At 46.7% G+C, this 21,308-nt stretch overlaps 2 protein-coding genes across 4 annotated transcripts in view; both read left to right on the forward strand.

Moving 5' to 3' along the window:
* LOC110070836 (uncharacterized) overlaps window positions 1-13,816 on the forward strand; it is a 60,789-nt gene extending 46,973 nt beyond the window's left edge. For 2 of the 3 annotated variants that reach the window (XM_078387389.1, XM_078387391.1), the window contains 2 exons: window positions 3,658-3,761; window positions 11,774-13,816. In XM_078387389.1, the coding sequence (XP_078243515.1) occupies window positions 11,774-13,729 (1,956 nt within the window). In that variant the 5' untranslated portion in view covers window positions 3,658-3,761 and the 3' untranslated portion in view covers window positions 13,730-13,816. The remainder of the gene's footprint in view (window positions 1-3,657; window positions 3,762-11,773) is intronic. The other variant, XM_078387390.1, reaches the window with a different exon arrangement.
* LOC144587340 (uncharacterized) overlaps window positions 1-21,308 on the forward strand; it is a 103,338-nt gene that overhangs the window by 41,104 nt on the left and 40,926 nt on the right. The gene's annotated exons all lie outside the window — the stretch shown is intronic.

Genomic DNA, 21,308 nt, shown 5'->3' on the forward strand with positions numbered 1-21,308 from the left:
CCTTGCCGTACTCCTTTCCCAATTTTGAACCACTCAGTTGTTCTAACTGTTGCCTCCTGTCCCACATATAGGTTTCTCAGGAGACAGATAAAGTGGTCAGGCACTCCCATTTCTTTAAGAACTTGCCATAGTTTGCTGTGGTCCACACAGTCAAAGGCTTTCGCATAATCAATGAAGCAGAAGTAGATATTTTTCTGGAACTCTCTGGCTTTTTCCATAATCCAGCGCAAGTTAGCAATTTGGTCTCGAGTTTCTCTGCCTCTTCGGAATCCAGCTTGTACTTCTGGGAGTTCTCGGTCCACATACTGCTGAAGCCTACCTTGCAGGATTTTGAGCATAACCTTGCTAGCGTGTGAAATGAGTGAAGTTGTACGGTAGTTGGAGCATTCTTTCGCCCTGCCTTTCTTTGGGATTGGGATGTAGACTGATCTTTTCCAATCCTCTGGCCACTGTTGAGTTTTCCAAACTTGCTGGCATATTGAATGTAGCACCTTAACAGCATCATCTTTCAAGATTTTAAATAGTTCAACTGGAATGCCATCACCTCCACTGGCCTTGTTGTTAGCCAGGCTTTCTAAGGCCCACTTGACTTCGCTCTCCAGGATGTCTGGCTCAAGGTCAGCAACTACATTGTCTGGGTTTTCCGGGATATCCAAATCTTTCTGGTATAATTCCTCTGTGTATTCTTGCCACCTCTTCTTGAAGTCTTCTGCTTCTGTTAGGACCCTCCCATTTTTGTCTTTTATCATGTTCATCTTTGCGCAAAATGTTCCTTTAATATCTCCAATTTTCCTGAACAGATCTCTGCTCTTTCCCTTTCTGTTATCTTCCTCTATTTCTTTGCATTGTTCATTTAAGAAGGCCCTCTTGTCTCTCCTTGCTATTCTTTGGAAGTCTGCATTCAATTTTCTGTAACTTACCCTATCTCCCTTGCATTTTGCTTCCCTTCTCCTCTCTGCTATTTCTAAGGCTTCGTTGGACAGCCACTTTGCTTTCTTGCATTTCCTTTTCTTTGGGATGGTTTTCGTTGCTGTCTCCTGGACAATGTTACGAGCCTCTATCCAAAGTTCTTCAGGCACTCTGTCCACCAAATCTAGTTCCTTAAATCTGTTCTTTACTTCCACTGTGTATTCATAAGGGATTTGGTTTAGATTATACCTGAGTGGCCCAGTGGTTTTTCCTACTCTCTTCAGTCTAAGCTTGAATTTTGCTACGAGAAGCTGATGCTCAGAGGCACATTCAGCTCCCAGTCTTGTTTTTGCTGACTGTATAGAGCTTCTCCATCTTTGGCTGCAGAGAATATAATCAATCTGATTTCGATATTGCCCATCTGGTGATTTCCATGTATAGAGTCGCCTCTTGTGTTGTTGGAAAAGAGTGTTTGTGATGACCAGCTTATTCTCTTGACAAAACTCTATTAGCCTTTGTCTTGCTTCGTTCTGAACTCCAAGGCCAAACTTCCCTGTTGTTCCTTTTATCTCTTGGCTTCCTACTTTGGCATTCCAGTCCCCTAGAATGAGAAGAACATCTTTCTTTGGTGTCAGTTCTAGAAGGTGTTGTAAATCTTCATAGAATTGTTCAATTTCAGTCTCCTCAGCAATGCTGGTCGGTGCACAAACTTGGATTATTGTGATGTTGAATGGTCTGCCTTGGATTCTTATTGACATCATTCTATCATTTTTGAGATTGTATCCCATTACAGCTTTTGGCCCCCTGTCCAGCTCCCTGGTTTTGCTTCCTTTGTGACTTCCTCTTTGCCTCAGCCTGCTGGACAAGGGTCTCTTCAAATTGGGAGAGGCCGTGATGTACTGCCTGCCTCCAGGCTGAACGATCAGATGTCAGAGTTTCCCATCTGTTGAGGTCTATTCCTAAGGCCTTCAGATCCCGCTTGCAGATATCCTTGTATCGCAGCTGTAGTACAGGTAGAGGAATATTTTTAAACTTTTAAAAGGCATGCACAAAACCCCCCTGCAATTTAAAGAAAGACTTATGCAATACTGTACAGTAAAACCCACCACCCACACAAGAGAACAAATGCAAACTTACCTTCTGCTAGGCAAGTTCCACAGAAGAAGCCAAATTTCTGTTGCTGCAAGCGAAGTCAGCTCTGGAACTTCAAGTGCAAGAGTAAAGCCAGGCAGCATGGGGACCGGTTTTTAAACCTTCCCTGCACAAGGCACAATGCATCCTGGGTATTGACTGTTTAAATGAAAGAAAGCAGCAACAGACTAAAACAGCCAATGCATCCTGGGTATTCACAGTTTAAATTAGAAAGATAATAGCAACAAGGAAGAAAACACCCTGGAGCAGGAGGGTACTCAAACTGTGAAGAAGCATTGCAAAATGACCGTTAAAAAGACATTCAAGCAATGCACATTCCCCGGGCTGTCAAAAGCATTGCAAAGCCTAACGGGGACCGAAAACCTAATCGTTATGCGAAGCATGGTCCCAAAATTGCTAAGTGAAAATCACCCATAGGGAACATCGTTAAACAGAGCGCAAACCCACTCCAAAAAAATCATCGCTAAGCGAATTCATCGTTATCCGAAGCACTCATTATGCGAGGCACCACTGTATCTATTTCCCTGACCAATCTGCTTCCTATACTGTTTTCAGAAATTCCTGATGATTCTCTACCCATAATTGTAGCAGTCCGGCCGCCACACAGGTGTGGAAGAATCACACAGGACACAAAGATCAGGACCCAATGAGTTCTGGAGCGACACGGTCAGCCGTGGTGTATTTTGGCTTGAGGGAAGAAAAAACTCTGCCCTGCACGCCTGTGGCCCTTTTTTATGAAAAACAAAATGTCCTCCAATACAAGGGTTACACAGCCAATCACCATACAGTATACGAACTTACATAACATATCTTCTTACAGAGCATGCTCAGGGTAATACAACATTACCATGTATGGCATAGAACGTAAGTTTCCTAGCTTGCTGGTGTATGCAACTGCTTCGCTTAAGCATAATGGCATACTCCCACATCTCCTCCGTTTTTATTTTAATTTGTTCTAGAAGCCATTGCCAATTAACTACTCCTTTATATAAACAGTTCTTCATCTAGAGGAAGGGATCAGTATTAAGCACATGGTAACGGATTTGGTATAATTGCTTCAGGGTTAAGGAGAAGGTAGGAGTAGCACGAGCAAGGCAATTACGAAATGTGTGAATCAAGCTTGGAATATACTGTATGCAGCAATAAATCAATAGAAGCAACAACAAGCAACAATAATGAAGTACATATATAATTGTCGAAGCCATCCAAAACAGAATGATGGTATGAGTCCCAAAAGGGAAAATCTGATAGCTAATTGAATTAAGTAATGCAATGTTCCATGTCAGAATGTCTTTGAGAAATACAGTGGTGCCCCGCATAGCGATGATAATCTGTTCCAAAAAAATCATAGCTATACGGATTCCTCGCTATGCGGGGCAAAAAAACCCATAGAAATGTATTAAACTCTGTTTAATGCGTTCCTATGGGGACAAAACTCACCGCTCAGCTGGGGGGAAATTCCGGCGGTAGCCTCGGAAGGTCCCCTTTATGCAGAAAGTGTTAAAAGCAAGAATAACAGCAGCTAGTTCAGAGCGTTGAGCAGAGGAGCAAGAAGTAGTGTAACGAGACTGCCATTTGCCTTCTTCATCTTTCCAGGTAACAACCCCGTGGGATGGAGAGCAATAGGTGAAAACAGTAGTAGTGGAATCGGACGATCTGCAAAAAAGGAACTAAGAGTATAAGAGACATAAGAGAGAAAGGTAAGCCATCTATCCTTAGGAGGATTGGCGAGTACAGCACCAGAGAAGCCTGCGAAAGCCACCTGAAAAGGAACAGAGGTTTGTAGGAGTCTTTCTACTTCTCCCGGGGAGAAAGGTAAGTAAAGTGACACAGGATCTGTCCCGGTGAGTTGAAGAACACGGGAGCGAGCCTTGGCAAGTAAGTCTGAAGTAGCTTCAATCAAGCTGTAGGTCTTCTTCGGTGGAGTGTGTGGAAGATGAAGTCATTCTACTGTATAGACTTGATTTGGACCGGGAGAGTAGATAATTCCCGTTGGTAATGCTGTAGGAGATGAAAGCGGGAAAATAGCACAGGCAACGCACCAGTCTGTCTCTCATCTGGAGAGTGAAACCCCTGGGATTTTACGGGGCCTGGGGCTGGCCCCCTCTTGCCCGAGCCTCTTCGTTTTCCACTTGACGTTCGGTGGCAGTCATGAGCCGACTAACGAAGTCTGAATATGACTCAGTGGCTCCCTGTCGAATACTGTAAAAACCAAGAGATCCGATACCATCACGGAGGCTGGGAAGCTTCGACCATGCCTTCTGAATAAGTTGTGCAATTTGCTGAATTGCCACATCTGTTAAAGCGAGTTGCTGAGTGACCATTGCAAAATCACGAGTGCCATTACGCTGACCCTCAGTGATAAGCCGTACAGCGGCAATATTTGATTGTGCATTTCGGGCAGCCTGCACTTCCGCTAAAAATCTGAATTCATCTAGGACAATGAGGGCCTGAGCAGGGGGTAGGGCAGACCTAACAAGCAATTTCCAGTCACCAGGTGTCAAGCTTAAGGCAGATATGTTAGCGAGCAGTGCCTTAACAAAATAAGAGTGAGGACCCTAATCTTGAACAGCCTGCATAGCGATCTGGCGTAGCAGGGATGCCTGCGACACCTGGGTATTGATCGTTCCCAGGCTGCCCAGGAATAGCCGGATTTCCCCGAATAATAGCAAATGCAGTGGCAGTGGCAACAGTAGAATGGTGAGAGTTTCCCGTCTCTACCAGAGCTGCAGCAATGGAACAAGCAATAGGAGAAGGTTGAAATAGCTTAGGAAGTGGCTTCTCATAAAATAGCTTGTCATGTTCATCCTCAGAGAACAAATTAAAGTTGTCCGAGTTGTTATTAGCCCATTTTTTCAATCCTTGATCCAGTGGTTTAGGATGGATCTGTCAGGATTTGGTGACAGTAGAAATACGCAGAGTTATTGAAGACACAAGTTCTTCTTTTGTTGCAAGACGGTTGTATTTACAAATATTTACAGTTATTTACAGGCAGGCTTCTCAACAGCATGGCAGGAAATTTTTATACAATCTGACATAATGCATGGCAGCAAGTGGTGGAGGAGGAAGAGAAAGACATAAAGACACTGTCCACTTATATACATGTACATGGCATTTTTAGTCCAATCAGAAGACAGATGACTTAATCCTTTGCACCTGGTCTTCTTCTTGTTTCAAGACATTGCATCATCTCCAGAGTGATTCAGCATTCTCACATCTGTGCACAATGGCAGCTCGTTAATGATACACTTATACATGTTCGTTTGTTTCGTCGTGTCCGACTCTTCGTGACCCCATGGACCAGAGCACGCCAGGCCCTCCTATCTTCCACTGCCTCCCGGAGTTGTGTCAGATTCATCTTGGTTGCTTCGGTGACACTTTCCAGCCATCTCATCCTCGGTCGTCCCCTTCTCCTCTTGCCATCACACTTTCCTAACATCAAGGTTTTTTACAAGGAGACTTTTCTTCTCCTGAAATGGCCAAAGTACTGGAGCCTCAGCTTCAGGATCTGTCCTTCCAGTGAGCACTCAGGGTTGATTTTCTTTAGACTTGATAGGTTTGTTCTCCTTGCAGTCCAAGGGACTCTCAAGAGCCTCCTGCAGCACCACAATTCAAAGGCATCAATTCTTCGGCGGTCTGCCTTCATTATGGTCCAGCTCTCACTTCCATACATCACAACAGGAAAAACCCTAGCTTTGACTATTCGGACTTATGTTGGTAAGGTGATGTCTCTGCTTTTCAAGATGCTGTCAAGATTTGTCATCACTTTCCTCCCAAGAAGCAGGCGTCTTTTAATTTCGTGGCTGCTGTCTCCATCTGCAGTGATCATGGAGCCCAGGAAAATAAAATCTGTCACTGCCTCCATGTTTTCCCCTTCTATTTCCCAGGAGGTGATGGGACCAGTGGCCATGATCTTAGTTTTTTGATGTTGAGTTTCAGACTGTTTTTTACACTGTCCTCTTTCACCCGCATTACAAGTTTCTTTAATTCCTCCTCACTTTCTGCCATTAGAGTGGTATCATCTGCATATCGGAGGTTGTTGATATTTCTTCCGGCAATCTTAATTCCGGCTTGGGATTCCTTCAGTCCAGCCTTCCGCATGATGTATTCTGCATATAAGTTAAATAAGCTAGGGGACAATATACAGCCTTGTCGTACTCCTTTCCCAATTTTGAACCAATCAGTTGTTCCATAGTCAGTTCTAACTGTTGCTTCCTGTCCCACATATAGGTTTCTCAGGAGACAGATAAGGTGGTCAGGCACTCCCATTTCTTTAAGAACTTGCCATAGTTTGCTGTGGTCCACACAGTCAAAGGCTTTTGCATAGTCAATGAAACAGAAGTAGATGTTTTTCTGGAACTCTTTGGCTTTCTCCATAATCCAGCGCATGTTAGCAATTTGGTCTCGAGTTCGTCTGCTCCTTCGAAATCCAGCTTGCACTTCTGGGAGCTCTCGGTCTACATACTGCTGAAGCCTACCTTGGAGGATTTTGAGCATAACCTTGCTAGCGTGTGAAATGAGTGCAATTGTACGGTAGTTGGAACATTCTTTGGCACTGCCCTTCTTTGGGATTGGGATGTAAATTGATCTTTTCCAATCCTCTGGCCACTGTTGGGTTTTCCAGACTTGCTGGCATATTGAATGTAGCACCTTAACAGCATCATCTTTCAAGATTTTAAATAGTTCAACTGGAATGCCATCACCTCCACTGGCCTTGTTGTTAGCCAGGCTTTCTAAGGCCCACTTGACTTCGCTCTCCAGGATGTCTGGCTCAAGGTCAGCAACTACATTGTCTGGGTTGTCCGGGATATCCACATCTTTCTGGTATAATTCCTCTGTGTATTCTTGCCACGGCTTCTTGACATCTTTTGCTTCTGTTAGGTCCCTCCCATTTTTGTCCTTTATCATGTCCATCTTTGTGCAAAATGTTCCTCTAATATCTCCAATTTTCCTGAACAGATCTCTGGTTTTTCCTTTTCTGTTATTTTCCTCTATTTCTTTGCATTGTTCATTTAAGAAGGCCCTCTTGTCTCTCCTTGCTATTCTTTGGAAGTCTGCATTCAATTTTCTGTAACTTACCCTATCTCCCTTGCATTTTGCTTCCCTTCTCCTCTCTGCTATTTCTAAGGCCTCGTTGGACAGCCACTTTGCTTTCTTGCATTTCCTTTTCTTTGGGATGGTTTTCGTTGCTGTCTCCTGGACAATGTTACGAGCCTCTATCCAAAGTTCTTCAGGCACTCTGTCCACCAAATCTAGTTCCTTAAATCTGTTCTTTACTTCCACTATGTATTCATAAGGAATTTGGTTTAGATTATACCTGAGTGGCCCAGTGGTTTTTCCTACTCTCTTCAGTCTGAGCTTGAATTTTGCTATGAGAAGCTGATGCTCAGAGGCACATTCAGCTCCCAGTCTTGTTTTTGCTGACTGTATAGAGCTTCTCCATCTCTGGCTGCAGAGAATATAATCAATCTGATTTCGATATTGCCCATCTGGTGATTTCCATGTATAGAGTCGCCTCTTGTGTTGTTGGAAAAGAGTGTTTGTGATGACCAGCTTGTTCTCTTGACAAAACTCTATTAGCCTTTGTCCTGCTTCGTTTTGAACTCCAAGGCCAAACTTCCCTGTTGTTCCTTTTATCTCTTGGCTCCCTACTTTAGCATTCCAGTCCCCTAGAATGAGAAGAACATCTTTCTTTGGTGTCAGTTCTAGAAGGTGTTGTAAATCTTCATAAAACTGTTCAATTTCAGTCTCCTCAGCAATGGTGGTTGGTGCATAAACTTGGATTATTGTGATGTTGAAAGGTCTGCCTTGCATTTCTATTGACATCATTCTATCATTTTTGAGATTGTATCCCATTACAGCTTTCCCCACTCTTTTGTTGACTATGAAGGCTACTCCATTCCTTCTACGGGATTCTTGCCCACAGTAGTAGATGTGATAATCATCTGAGCTGAATTTGCCCATTCCTATCCATTTTAGTTCGCTGATGCCTAGGATGTCGATGTTTATTCTTGCCATCTCCAGTTTGACCACCTCCAGCTTCCCAAGGTTCATAGATCTTACATTCCAGGTTCCTATGCAGTATTTTTCTTTGCAGCATTGGACTTTCCTTTTACTTCCAGGCACGTCCACAGCTGAGCGTCCTTTCGGCTTTGACACAACCACTTCATTAGCTCTGGAGCTACTTGTACTTGTCCTCCGCTCTTCCTCAGTAGCATGTTGGACGCCTTCCGACCTGAGGGGCCCATCTTGCAGCGTCATATCTTTTAGCCTTTTGTTTCTTTTCATGTGGTTTTCTTGGCAAAGATACTGGAGTGGCTTGCCAGTTCCTACTCCAGGTGGATTGCGTTTAGTCGGAATTCTCCACTATGTCCTGTCAGTCTTGGGTGTCCCTGCATGGCATAGCCCATAGCTTCTCTGAGTTACTCAAGCCCCTTCACCACGACAAGGCAGCAATCCATGAAGGGCCTTATTGGATACAGACCTGGCATTCAACAACACGAGGCGTAGAGTGGTCCGGCCGCCACACAGGTGTGGAAGAATCAAACAGGACACAAAGATAAGGGCCAAATGGGTTCCAAAGTGACACAGTCAGCCGTGATGTATTTTATGAAAAACAAAATGTCCTCCAATACAAGGGTTACACAGCCAATCGCCATACAGTACAGTGGTGCCTCGTATAACAAGTGCCTCGTATAACGAGGAATCCACATAACGATGGCTTTTTTGCGATGGCTTTTGCGATTGCGTACCGATGTTGCCTGTGATGAGATGGGTTTTTAAGTTAAAATCTTTTAAAGGCATATGGGTTTTGTAATTATGAAGTGAGCCAGAGAGGTTCCATTTTGTTTCTTTGTATATAATATCTGTGCTATGCTGACAAGTTGTTTTCTAGGCGAGCAGAGAGCATGTTATTCTGAAGGCCTGAGAAGGACTCTGTGTGATAAGATAGATGGAAATTGTTGTGACTCTTTGAGAAACCACCGTAACCCAAATAACATCTGCTGTGTATGAGAAAGAATTCATGTGATGTAACAGGACTGTTTGCCTAGTAACGGACCCTGATTGGATGACATCGTGGGAAGGTGCATTAGGCCCTTGCCAGTTACTCTTGAAAAAGGAACTTTTTACCTATGGACTTTGTCTTTCCAAGACCGACCTTTCAGTGATTCGTGACCTACATTTCAGCCATATGGGACTTACCCTGATGTCTTGAGAGAGTGTGTGGTGGCCTACCTACATGGACTGGTTTCTATGCTTTGCTGGATTGCTTTTGGACTTATGGGATTTTACCTAAGGACTGTACATGGACTATTTTCTATGGACTGTTACCTATGGAATATTCTTTATGGACTTCTTTTCTTGGAATACTCCATATGGACTATGCTCTTGTAATTTAGTAAGGACTATGGTATATTTACTGGATTTTTCTTTTCTAAGGACTATGGGACATATAATGGATTTTTACTTTTGTTTAGGGGTTTTTATTCTATAGGATCACTGAGGACTATAGCCTTGTTATAACCAACTTGGATTATTTTGTTTACTAATGATTTCTTGGACTGGAACTGTTTTTATTCTTTTTAATGGCTTTTTGGGTTTTTGAATACTTTTCTATTTTTCATGTTTTCTTTGCCTCACTACAACTGTGTAACTAAACAGCACAATGCTAGTTTATTTGTTTTGGTTTAATTTGGCTTAGTAACATGCTTTTTCTTTAATAAAATAAAGAATATAAAACTCATTTGGTTTCCTGAACAGTACACTTGCCATAGGGTCATCTGAGAGTGCTGCCTCGGCCTAGCTTACTTAGAGTCCTGTCAGTGGTGCAAGTTAAGTCTAAGGACTACAAAGCCCACTTGACCTGTTCACAATAATATCTGAGAGTACCAGGGTGTTCTTATGTGGGCAGACTTGTGAGAAGGAGTGTTGTAGCATGGCTGGCTGAATTGGACTCTTTCAGCTCATTTTAGCATGTGCAAACTCCTGATTGCTCTCTGTCCAAGCGTACACGTGTGTTTTCGAACCCGTGTTCGTCACATTGCCTATGGGGAAAAATTGCTTTGCGATGTTTTCCGCATAGGCACCATTTGCCAGCTCAACAAGCGGGCGTTCGCTTGGGAGGAGGTAGGGGAATCTTCCCACCTCCTCCTGCCCGATCGCCGGCCTGTCAGCAGGCTGAAAACCCGGCGTTCGCTCAGGAGGAGGTGGGGGAATCTTCCCACCTCCTCCTGCCCGATCGCCGGCCTGTCAGCTGGCTGAAAACCCGGCGTTCGCTCGGGAGGAAGTGGGGGAATCTTCCCACCTACTCCTGCCCGATTGCCGGCCTGTCAGCCGGCTGAACAAGCAGGCATTCGCTTGAGAGGAGGTGGGGGAATCTTCCCACCTCCTCCTGCCTGATCGCCGGCCTGTCAGCCAGCTGAAAATCTGGCGTTCGCTCGGGAGGAGGTGGGGGAATCTTCCCACCTCCTCCTGCCCAATCGCCGGCGTCTTAGCCGGCTGAAGTCCGGCTATGCTTCCGACCCTCCCCCCATGGCTTGGATCCGAGCCACGGGGGGAGGGTGGCGGGATCCGGATGCCTTTCAGGCATGCCGGGCTTGGATCCTCCCGCCGCCGGTTACCCATGGCTTGGGTAACCGGCAGGGGGTGAGATCCAAGCCCGGGATGCCTGAAAGGCATCCGGACCCCCCACTCTTCCCCTGCGGCTTGGATCTGAGCCGCGGCGGCTACCCCAGCCATGGCCGGACTCTAGGGAGTCCAGCCATGGCTGAGGTAGCCACCGCGGGTCAGATCCAAGCCGCGGGGGAGGGAGAAAACTGGATAATCCGTTCCTATTAGAACGGATTATACGGTTTTCAATGCATCTCTATGGGAAAACTCATTTCACTTAACGATGTTTTCCCATAACGATGTTTTTTTACAACCAATGAACCTCGCTATGCGAGGCACCACTGTATATGAACCTACATAACATATCTTCTTACTGAGCATGCTCAGGGTAATAGAACATTACCATATATGGCATATAACATAAGTTTCCTAGCTTGCTGGTGTATGCAACTGCTTCACTTAAACAGAATGGCATACTCCCTAACATAATAGCCTTTTATAAATTCTACGTCCCATCCGTTTCGTGGACTTGTCCTTTCTCTTCTCCCTCTGAATAATAATCTCTGCAGACTTTGTCAGTTCCCAGCATCTACCACTAACTTCTCTTTACCCGTTCTTGAGTCAAATAATCTAGCTGCATTCATCCACTTTCACACTTCCTTTCTAACACTGTCCTTTCCCCCCTTGTTATTCATTTTTGCTTTTAAAAAATCCTTAAATTCAATTATTTGGCTCCTCTTTAATCAAGTTTGAGGAATTCCTTTCTGATTTTCTGGAAACTTAAGTATAATCATTGGGGAGAATTTGCGAAGGAAAAAAGTTAACATAACTTATTTTGAATTCTATGTACTTACGTGGGTGTGGAAATGATCCTCCCTTCATGACTCCTTGCTCCATATGGTCCCTCACTCAAGAGCCCATCCAACCTCAAGCCCAAAGGAATAATCTCCAGTCTGGCATCATCCCCTCCCCTGGTTCTCTTCCCTCACCTTTTTGGCTTTCTTTCCTTCCTACTCTGTGACTCAGGTGGAACCCGGACACATCATTCCTTATTCGTGCAGATTTTGGATGTGATTGTTTTCTTCTTTTTCTATTCTACTAGATGATGAACAGGCGGAGAATTGCCCGGCAACATCTGGGAAAACCTGGTCAGGAACTCACAATCAAGCAGGAAAACAGAGAATTGAAAATAGGAATGGGCAAGCATGGACTTTACATGGAAGGACTGATGCAGGAGAGAAACCACATAAATGCATGTCACCTCAATAGACATAAAAGAACATATGAAGGGGAGAAAATGTATCCATGTATGGAATGTGGAAAGAGCTTCAGTCAGAGTACTATCCTTAGGTCACATCAAAGAACTCACATTGGGGAGATACCACATACATGCATGGAATGTGGAAAGAGCTTCGTTCGCAGTAGCAATCTTAGGCTACATCAAAGGAGTCACACTGGGGAGAAACCACATAAATGCTTGGAATGTGGAAAGAGCTTTAGTCAGAGTGGTCACCTTAGGTTACATCAAAGGACTCACACTGGGGAGAAACCACATAAATGCATGGAATGTGGAAAGAGCTTCAGTCAGAGTGGTCAGCTTCGGTTACATCAAAGGACTCACACTGGGGAGAAACCATATACATGCTTGGAATGTGGAAAGAGCTTTAGTGACAGCCGTGCCCTTAGGTCACATGGAATCACACACACTGGGAAGAACCCACATCAATGCATGGAATGTGGAAAGAGCTTCAGTCAGAGTGGTCACCTTAGGTTGCATGAAAGGACTCACACTGGGGAGAAACCACATAAATGCATGGAATGTGGAAAGAGCTTCAGTCAGAGTGGTCACCTTAGGTTACATCAAAGGACTCACACTGGGGAAAAACCACATAAATGCATGGAATGTGGAAAGAGCTTCAGTCAGAGTGGTCACCTTAGGTTACATCAAAGGACCCATAGTGGGGAAAAACCACATAAATGCATGAAATGTGGAAAGAGCTTTAGTCGGACTGGTGAACTTAGATCACATGAACGAACTCATACTGGGGAGAAACCATATAAATGCACGGAATGTGAAAAGAGCTTTAGTCACAGTAGCGATCTTAGGTTACATCAAAGGACTCACACTGGGGAGAAACCACATAAATGCATGGAATGTGGAAAAAGCTTCAGTCAGAGTGGTCACCTTAGGTTACATCAAAGGACTCACACTGGGGAAAAACCACATAAATGCATGGAATGTGGAAAGAGCTTTAATCGCAGTAGTAACCTGAGGTTACATCAAAAAACCCACACTGGAGAGAAACCACATAAATGCATGGAATGTGGAAAGAGCTTTAGTCACTGTTGTTCCCTTAAAGTACATCGAAGGACTCACACTGGGGAGAAACCACATAAATGCATGGAATGTGGAAAGAGCTTTACTCACAGTGGCAACCTTAGGTTACATCAAAGGATTCACACTGGGGAGAAACCACATAAATGCTTGGAATGTGAAAAGAGCTTTAGTCAGAGTAGTCACCTTAGATTACATCAAAGAACTCACACTGGGGAGAAACCACATAAATGCATGATATGTGGAAAAAGCTTTAGTAACAGTGGTGTCCTTAAAGTACATCAAAGGACTCACACTGGGGAGAAACCATATATATGCATGAAATGTGGAAAGAGCTTTCGTTACAGTGGTGTTCTTAAATTACATCAAAGGACTCACACTGGGGAGAAACCACATAAGTGCATGGAATGTGGAAAGCGCTTTAGTGAGAGTAGCCACCTTAGGATACATCAAAGGACTCACACTGGGGAGAAACCATATAAATGCATACACTGTGGAAAGAGCTTTAGTCACAGTGGTGTCCTTAGATTACACCAAAGAATTCACACTGGAGAGAAACCATATAAATGCTTGGCATGTGACAAGAGCTTTAGTCAGAGTGGTCACCTTAGATTACATCAAAGGACTCACACTGGGGAAAAACCACATAAATGCATGGAATGTGGAAAGAGCTTTAGTGACAGTAGCGCCCTTAGGTTACATCACAAGAATCACACTGGGTAGAAACCACATAAATGCATGGAATGTGGAAAGCCCTTTAATGACAGTGGTGTCCTTAAGTTACATCAAAGGACTCACACTGGGGAGAAACCACATAAAAGCATGGAATGTGGAAAAAGCTTTAGTTAGAGTGGTCAGCTTAGGGTACATCAAAGGATTCACACTGGGGAGAAACCACATCAATGTATGGAATGTGGAAAGAGCTTTAGTAACTGGTGTCCTCAGATAAAGGTCCCTTTTTACTATTTTTTTCCAGTTGTGTTCGACTCTAGGGGGCAGTGCTCATCCCTGTTTCCAAGTCATAAAGCCAATGTTTGTTGGAATGCAATCTTCCGTGGTGACATGGCCAATGGGACTTTGACACGGACTGCTGTTACCTTCACACTTAGGTGGTCCCTGTTTATCTACTCAAATTTGCATGCTTTCGAACCTCTAGGTTGGCTCAGTCCATCACATGGATTCTATCTTACAGTTGAAGATCTACAGACCTTACAGCAGAGAGGCTTCTGTGGTTTAACTCGCAGCGCCACCACATCCCCGGTTTTCGCAAAGCGAATTTTTCCCCATTAAATAAACGTTCAGCGATCGCATTAGCGATCCGAAAAAACGGATCGCTATGTGATTTCATCGTTATACGGTGCGCTCGTTAAGCGAGGCACCACTGTGTATATATATATATATATATATATATATATATATATGCACAGTGGTGCCTCGCATAGCAACGTTAATCCGTTCCGGATTAATCGTCGCTATGCGAAAACATCGCTGAACGGGACGGAAAAAGCCATAGGAACACATTAAACTTTGTTTAATGTGTTCCTATGGAGGATAAACTCACCGTTCAGCGATGTTCCTCCATAGGGGCGGCCATTTTCGGTGCCTCTAAAGCGAGGCAGCACAGCCGGTCGGCCATTTTGGAACCGCCGACCAGCTGACCGAAAATGGGGCCTTTGGCATTTTCCCCCAGCTGAGTGGCTGGAGCTTCAAAGCCCCGCCGCTCAGCTGGGGGAAAATGTCGGCAGTCGGCGGTGGCTTTGGATGGACCCCAAAGCCACCGCCGACCACCGACATTTGCCTTCCGAGCTCTCAAAGGGCTTCACCCCCACACACAATGGAGAAAGCCCTTTGAGAGCTCGGAAGGCTCTCAGCGGCGGCGGGGACAGGGTAGGGGGTGTCCCAATGGCTTCTGCCGCCCCCACTGCTTGGAGCCACCCCGTGCCCGGCTTTCCCTTCCATGGTCGGACTCTCAGGAGTCCAGCCATGGATGGGGTAACCGGCTGGGGGCGGATCCAAGCCCCTACCGCTGCCGCTGCCGCTTGGATCCGTCCCCCGGACGGTTCCCCTTGCATGGTCTGATCCGACCATGCAAGGGGAACCGGCCGGGGGCCGGATCCAAGCTCCTACCGCCGCCGCTTGGATCCGTCCCCCGGCCGGTTCGCCTTGCTAGGTCTGATCCGACCATGCAAGGGGAATCGGCTGGGGGCCGGATCAAAGCTCCTACCGCCGCCGCTTGGATTCACCCCCGGCCGGCTTTCCCTTCCATGGTCAGACTCTCAGGAGTCCAGCCATGGATGGGGTAACCGGCCAGGGAGGCGGATCCAAGCCCCTACCGCTGCCGCCGCCGCTTGGATCCATCCCCCGGGCGGTTCCCCTTGCTTGGTCTGATCTGACCATGCAAGGGGAACCGGCTGGGGGCCGGATCAAAGCTCCTACCGCCGCCACCGCTTGGATTCACCCCCGGCCGGCTTTCCCTTCCATGGTCGGACTCTCAGGAGTCCAGCCATGGATGGGGTAACCGGCCAGGGAGGCGGATCCAAGCCGCTACCGCTGCCGCCACCGCTTGGATCCATCCCCCGGGCAGTTCCCCTTGCTTGGTCTGATCTGACCATGCAAGGGGAACCGGCTGGGGGCTGGATCAAAACTCCTACCGCCGCCGCCGCCGCTTGGATCCGGCCCCCGGCAGGTTCCCCTTGCTTGGTCTGATCTGACCATGCAAGGGAATCGGCTGGGGGCCGGATCAAAGCTTCTACCACCGCCGCCGCCGCTTGGATTCGCCCCCTGGCCGGCTTTCCCTTCCATGGTCGGACTCTCAGGAGTCCAGCCATGGATGGGGTAACTGGCCGGGGGGCGGATCCAAGTCCCTACCACCGCCGCTGCCGCTTGGATCCGGCCCCCGGCAGGTTCCCCTTGCTTGGTCTGATCCGACCATGCAAGGGGAACTGGCCGGGGGGCGAATCCAAGCGGCGGCGGTGGCGGTAGGGGCTTGGATCCGCCTCCCGGCCGGTTACCCCATTCATAGCCGGACTCCTGAGAGTCCGACCATGGAAGGGGAACCGGCCGGGGGGCGGATCCTAGCCCCGGATGCCTAAAAGGCATCCGGACCCCTGCCGCCACCGCTGCCGCTTGAATCTGCGTCGGACCGGCTACCCCATCCATGGTCGGACTCCTGAGAGTCCGACCATGGTGGGGGTAACTGGCCGCGGGGTGGATCCAAGCGGCGGCGGCGGCAGGGGTCCGGATGCCTTTCAGGCATCCGAAGGGGAATCCCGGCAGTGACCTCGGAAGGACCCTTCGGAAGGGTCCTTCCGAGGCTACCGCCGGCATTTTCCCCCAGCTGAGCAGCGGGGCTCCCGCTCAGCTTGGGGAAAATGCCCCCTCCAAAGGGGAATCCCGGCGGTGGCCTTGGAACGACCCTTCGGAAGGGTCCTTCTGAGGCTACCACCGGCATTTTCCTCCAGCTGAGCAGCGGGAGCGGTCCTTTGGAGGCTCCCACCACTCAGCTGGGGGAAAATGGGGCCCATGGGGAAAACATCGCAAAGCGATTTTTCCCCATAGGCAACATCGCAAAGCGATGGCAAAAGAGTTTGCTTTTTTGCCATCGCTATGCGGATTCATCGTTAACCGGGGCACTCGTTAAACAAGGCACCACTGTATGTATATATATATAGATATAGATATAGATATAGATATAGATATATAGATATATATAGAGAGAGAATTATTTATGAATAACTAGGCGCTTCTATGCAGAGTAGTCTGCTTTGTCATGGCAGGAATTGTTGGAAGAAGTTTAAAGTTTTGTTTTTTAAGTTCTGGTTTCTTCAGGCCCTGGACTGCACTGGGTCAGAGGTTTTTCTGACTGATGCAGAATAAAGGAATACAAAAATTGGAAAAGATCTCTCACAAAGTGTTATTTCTATGGACAGAAAAGAGCAGATACGGATTAAATGGTTTTCAATGTATTTCTATGGGAAATGCAAATTCGACCTACGAACTTTTCGACCTACGAACCACCTTCCAATGCTGATTAAGTTCGTAAGTCGAGACCCCACTCTAGTGAAGAGTGAGAAGCTGTCATTTGTTTTAGAAGGCTTTTTCCTCCTAAATAATAGTAATTGAATTTTAAAGAGGGTGTCAATGAGTTTGTATTACTTAATTTTAATAAACAAATAAACAGAAAGGAATGGAGAAACATACTGTAGATATTTGGTTTCATGATGCTGGGTGAAAATCCTTGGAAGAGCGGAAAGATAACAGTGTGGCAATGACAGCCACCAGTGGATTTTACAAACGTCTGGGTGAGAACAACATTTTCTGTTTCTTAACAACACACTTATAGCCAAATAGTGCTTTTAAAAATGTATTTGCGAAGGCTTTCACCGCTAGGATCTAATGGTAGTTGTGGGTTTTTCGGGCTCTTTGGCCGTGTTCTGAAGGTTCTTTTTCCTAACATTTCACCACTCTCTGTGGCTCTGGTTGCTGTCCTCTAAAGATGCCGGCCACAGAGACTGGCGAAACGTTAGGAAAAACAACCTTCAGGACACGGCCAAAAAGCCCGAAAAACCCACAACAACCAGTGCTTTTTTTTTACTTTGTATTTATTTATTTTAAAGTTTAAAGAATTTTGCATTTCTTTCATGGAAAATAATACTTTTAAAATTATTTTTATCGTATTCTTAGGAAGTTCAAAGTGTTCTGAAGATGTATTCTGTTTTTCCGGATTATGAGCACCAGTGTTTTAATGTGTTTGGATTTTAGATTCAAACACGCCTTAAATTTTCCCTATTATCCAAATTTAAGTTGCTGCATCTTTTTACGTGGTGCAAGGATGTATTTTAATTAAGCCTGCAGTTTTTGCGTAACTGTATGATGTTTGGATTTAGAGATCTCTACCAAGAATTTTTTTTCCCTCACGCCTGTAAGAGTGCCTTATATTTTCTTTTTAATTTAGTGTATTTAAGTATGGAATCTAAAACAATGTAAATAAATGAACTTGTACAGAATTAACAAGTTTTGGAATTGCCTGGAATCACTGCAACAATGAAAAGACTTCCTATGAAATACCCAGATGAACTTCAAACACCTTGTCACTGGCTGTCTATCTGACCAAGAAAGTCGGGCTGAACCCATCCTGACTGGATTGCCGTCCTTTCCTGAGAAGAGGAGGAAGAAGCCCATGGAGCCCCAGAGACAGAACATATGACCTGTCAGAGAAGTGAAACCTCTTTGGGGAGAACAGAAAGATAGAGAGATGAGGTCACAGAGAAAACCAGGAAGATATAGTTCCGGGTGAAGAATCCAAAGTCTAGGCCAATGAAGGGAAGGGAGAGTCTGGAAATAAAGAGCCAGGGGTGTCTCTTCCTCCCAAGGAGGGAGACAGCGGAAGCTGGAGAGGCGGATAGCCCAGCTGCGGCCCTATCTCGATGTAGGGGCGCTCACTACCTTGGTGCATGCGCTCATAATCTCAAGATTAGACCACTGTAATGTGCTCTATGTGGGGCTGCCTTTGAGGCTGCTGCGGAAACTTCAGGTGGTGCAGAATGCAGCGACCAGACTTCTCAGTGTGATGAAAAAATACCAATACGTCTCACCCAATCTGGCCGCATTGCATTGGCTGCCCATCCACTTCCGCATTGACTTCAAAGTGTTGATGCTTACCTATAAAGCCCTAAATGGTTTGGGGCCTACTCACACCAAGATCTATCCGTGTCACTCGCGCGAGCCAGGAGGTGAGGCTGAGGAGCCTAAAGCTGAGGGAGGCCCAGAAGGAAAAGACAAGAAATCGGGCCTTCTCAGCGGTGGCTCCTCGCCTCTGGAATAATCTACCTCCTGATATTCGCGCAGCTCCCTCGCTGGGTATTTTTAAATAGCAACTAAAAACATTGATGTTCTGGCAGTCCTTCCCCTCAGTCAATTCCTGACCTCCACTTCCTCCCCTTTCCCCCCTTCGGAGGACCAGCCTGCCTCCCCCACCCTCATCCCCATCCTCAGCAAAGGCCTTCTGTGGGCCGCAGCTGGGCAGAAAGGTTTCTCAAGATGTCCAAACAGTTGGAGACCCCCTTCCAGTCAGATGTAGTGGGAAGAACAGGGACAACTTGACCACAAGATGCAGTGATTGCTTCTCTGGTTGCAAGGAAATAAATTCAGAGTGGTTTGGCGGCATCCACCCTCACCAGTCAGGATGGCGGTTAATGATTAGGTTGCAAACTGACCAATACCACTTGTTGTGGAACATGACCCACAAGCTACCACCCAGTTAAGCTTGGGTTACTCAGGAGTTTTGGACTGCAACTCCCAGAAGCCTTCACCACCAACTGTGCTGGCTGGGATTTCTGGGAGTTGCAGTTCAAAAACATCCGAGTAACAAAGGTTAAGAACCACTGGCTTAGTATAGTAAATCCCGCTAGAGTATGACCATTGAATTAACTGGGATTTAGGGAATCAGCTCCTTCATAAACTCTATTGATTGAAAGGCAGCTTCTCTCAGTGCCTTGCTCTGCTACAATAAGTTGCATTTAGAGCAGGCTTGTCAGAGGAATTTTTGGATGAGCTGAATTACTGAATTCCTCAGGGATGCAAGGAGCCTCCTTGAGTGCACTTTTCTACACTAAGGAACAGGATTTTGGACTGGGAGTGCAACCATCTGCCCGCCCTCCCTTCTCTGATGGGTTTCCCACTGGGACTGGTGGCTGATCACTGCCTGGACCAAATGCAAGGGCCAGAAAGATGACCTTCGTTCTGATCCACCTTCAGTGCTTTCCCGGTATTCCCATCCACGGAGCCATCCTGAACGTCCTAGCCCAGGATCCTGTTCCATTTACTTCAGACAGGTAATCATTTTCTCCGTTCAGGAAGGTGTGTGTCTGTTGCATGGCTTATGGCACATCCAGTTCTGCAACTAGGTGTACAAGAGACAACCCCTCCGCAAATACTGGCCTTCAACTAGCCTTCCTCCTCATCCCTTCCTGGTTCTTACCCGGCTTCTCCACAGCTGGGTCAGGATCCCTGAGCAGGCTGTCGTGCTCCACAGTGCAAAGATATTGGTTGCGCTCCTCAGGGTCAGACTCAATACTGAGCCAGGTGTGGAAGGTCCTGTCTGAGTTAGGAAGCACATTCACGCAAAGAGTCTTGGCATCCAAGCCCCCTCCGTTCTTCCACCACTTGGCATCAATTGCCTTGGGGTAGAAACTGTGAATGTGGCTGATGAGTTATTTTAAAAAATGAGCGGCTACTAAAACTCGCCAACTCCTACCCCTTATCAGTTGAAATCCCAAAGCAGGCCCTGAGGGAAAACTAATCTCTCCCTTTGTCCTGATTTGGAGACCTTCCTGGAAGACGGCCAGTCTCAGGCCACCTGGACAGGAGCTGGATTCCATCCTGTCCCCTTTTGCGCAGGCCAGCTTTTGCTGCCTTTCAGGGCCCCTAAATCAGGCAGGAGATGGCTCGGGTTGCAGGGGAGGCCGGCCTTCTTTTGAGTTTATGGGGGCTTATTGAGGGCAAGTTCCGTGGAGAGGGTCTGCTTCGCGTGATCTCCTTGTGATGACCTTCTAACCACTAGGACTTTTTGGAAACCAATAGGGAGCCATCAGTCTTCAGGGGAAAAAAGGGCGGCTCTCCTTTCCTCGCCTACCAAGATCTCAGGTCAGCCTTTCCCTTTTCTGTCAGGTCTCATTGGACCCACCCGGCTTTTAACAGTCCCATGTGCAGATCAGAAGGTCGGCTGATAGGGCTACCTTGATTCTGCTGGCTGAGAGGAGGAGGAGGGGTAACAGACCATCTCCCACCCAATATCATCACAACTGGTATAACCCCACTCACAAGGGCATTGCCCACAAGGGTATTGACCTAACTTTGGGAGCCTGGATGTCTTTTCTCTTTTTTTAGCTAAAAGCACTAGCATTCTATCCTGAGGGTGAGGACAAAAATCTGCAGGTTAAACAGAACAGGCTGGGCAGCGGAGGTGGGGCAGGGATTGTCACTAGACAACTTGCGACCCGGGTCTTGCGAGGCGCAGAAGGCAGGCTGCCTCTGTCATGAGAGACTCCCTCCCTCAGACTCTCTCCACTGGAGAGGGGAAATCTGGCTGCGCTACACGGCCAGGGGGTCGGAGTGCAGCCTCTTGGCCCCTCCTCACAGATGAAAGGGCCCAGTGCTCCTTCTCAGCCCCCTCGGCCCCATCCTGCAGAAAAGGGACGAAAGTGGGGAACAAGCTGGATCAGGACGGAGGAAGAAAATCCCCTCCCCAACAAAAAAAATACTAAAAAAGGATAAAGAGTGGGATGGTGGGGGTCTCTCTGTA

Source organism: Pogona vitticeps, chromosome 2 (assembly GCF_051106095.1).
Source record: "Pogona vitticeps strain Pit_001003342236 chromosome 2, PviZW2.1, whole genome shotgun sequence".
Lineage (NCBI taxonomy): Eukaryota > Metazoa > Chordata > Lepidosauria > Squamata > Agamidae > Pogona > Pogona vitticeps.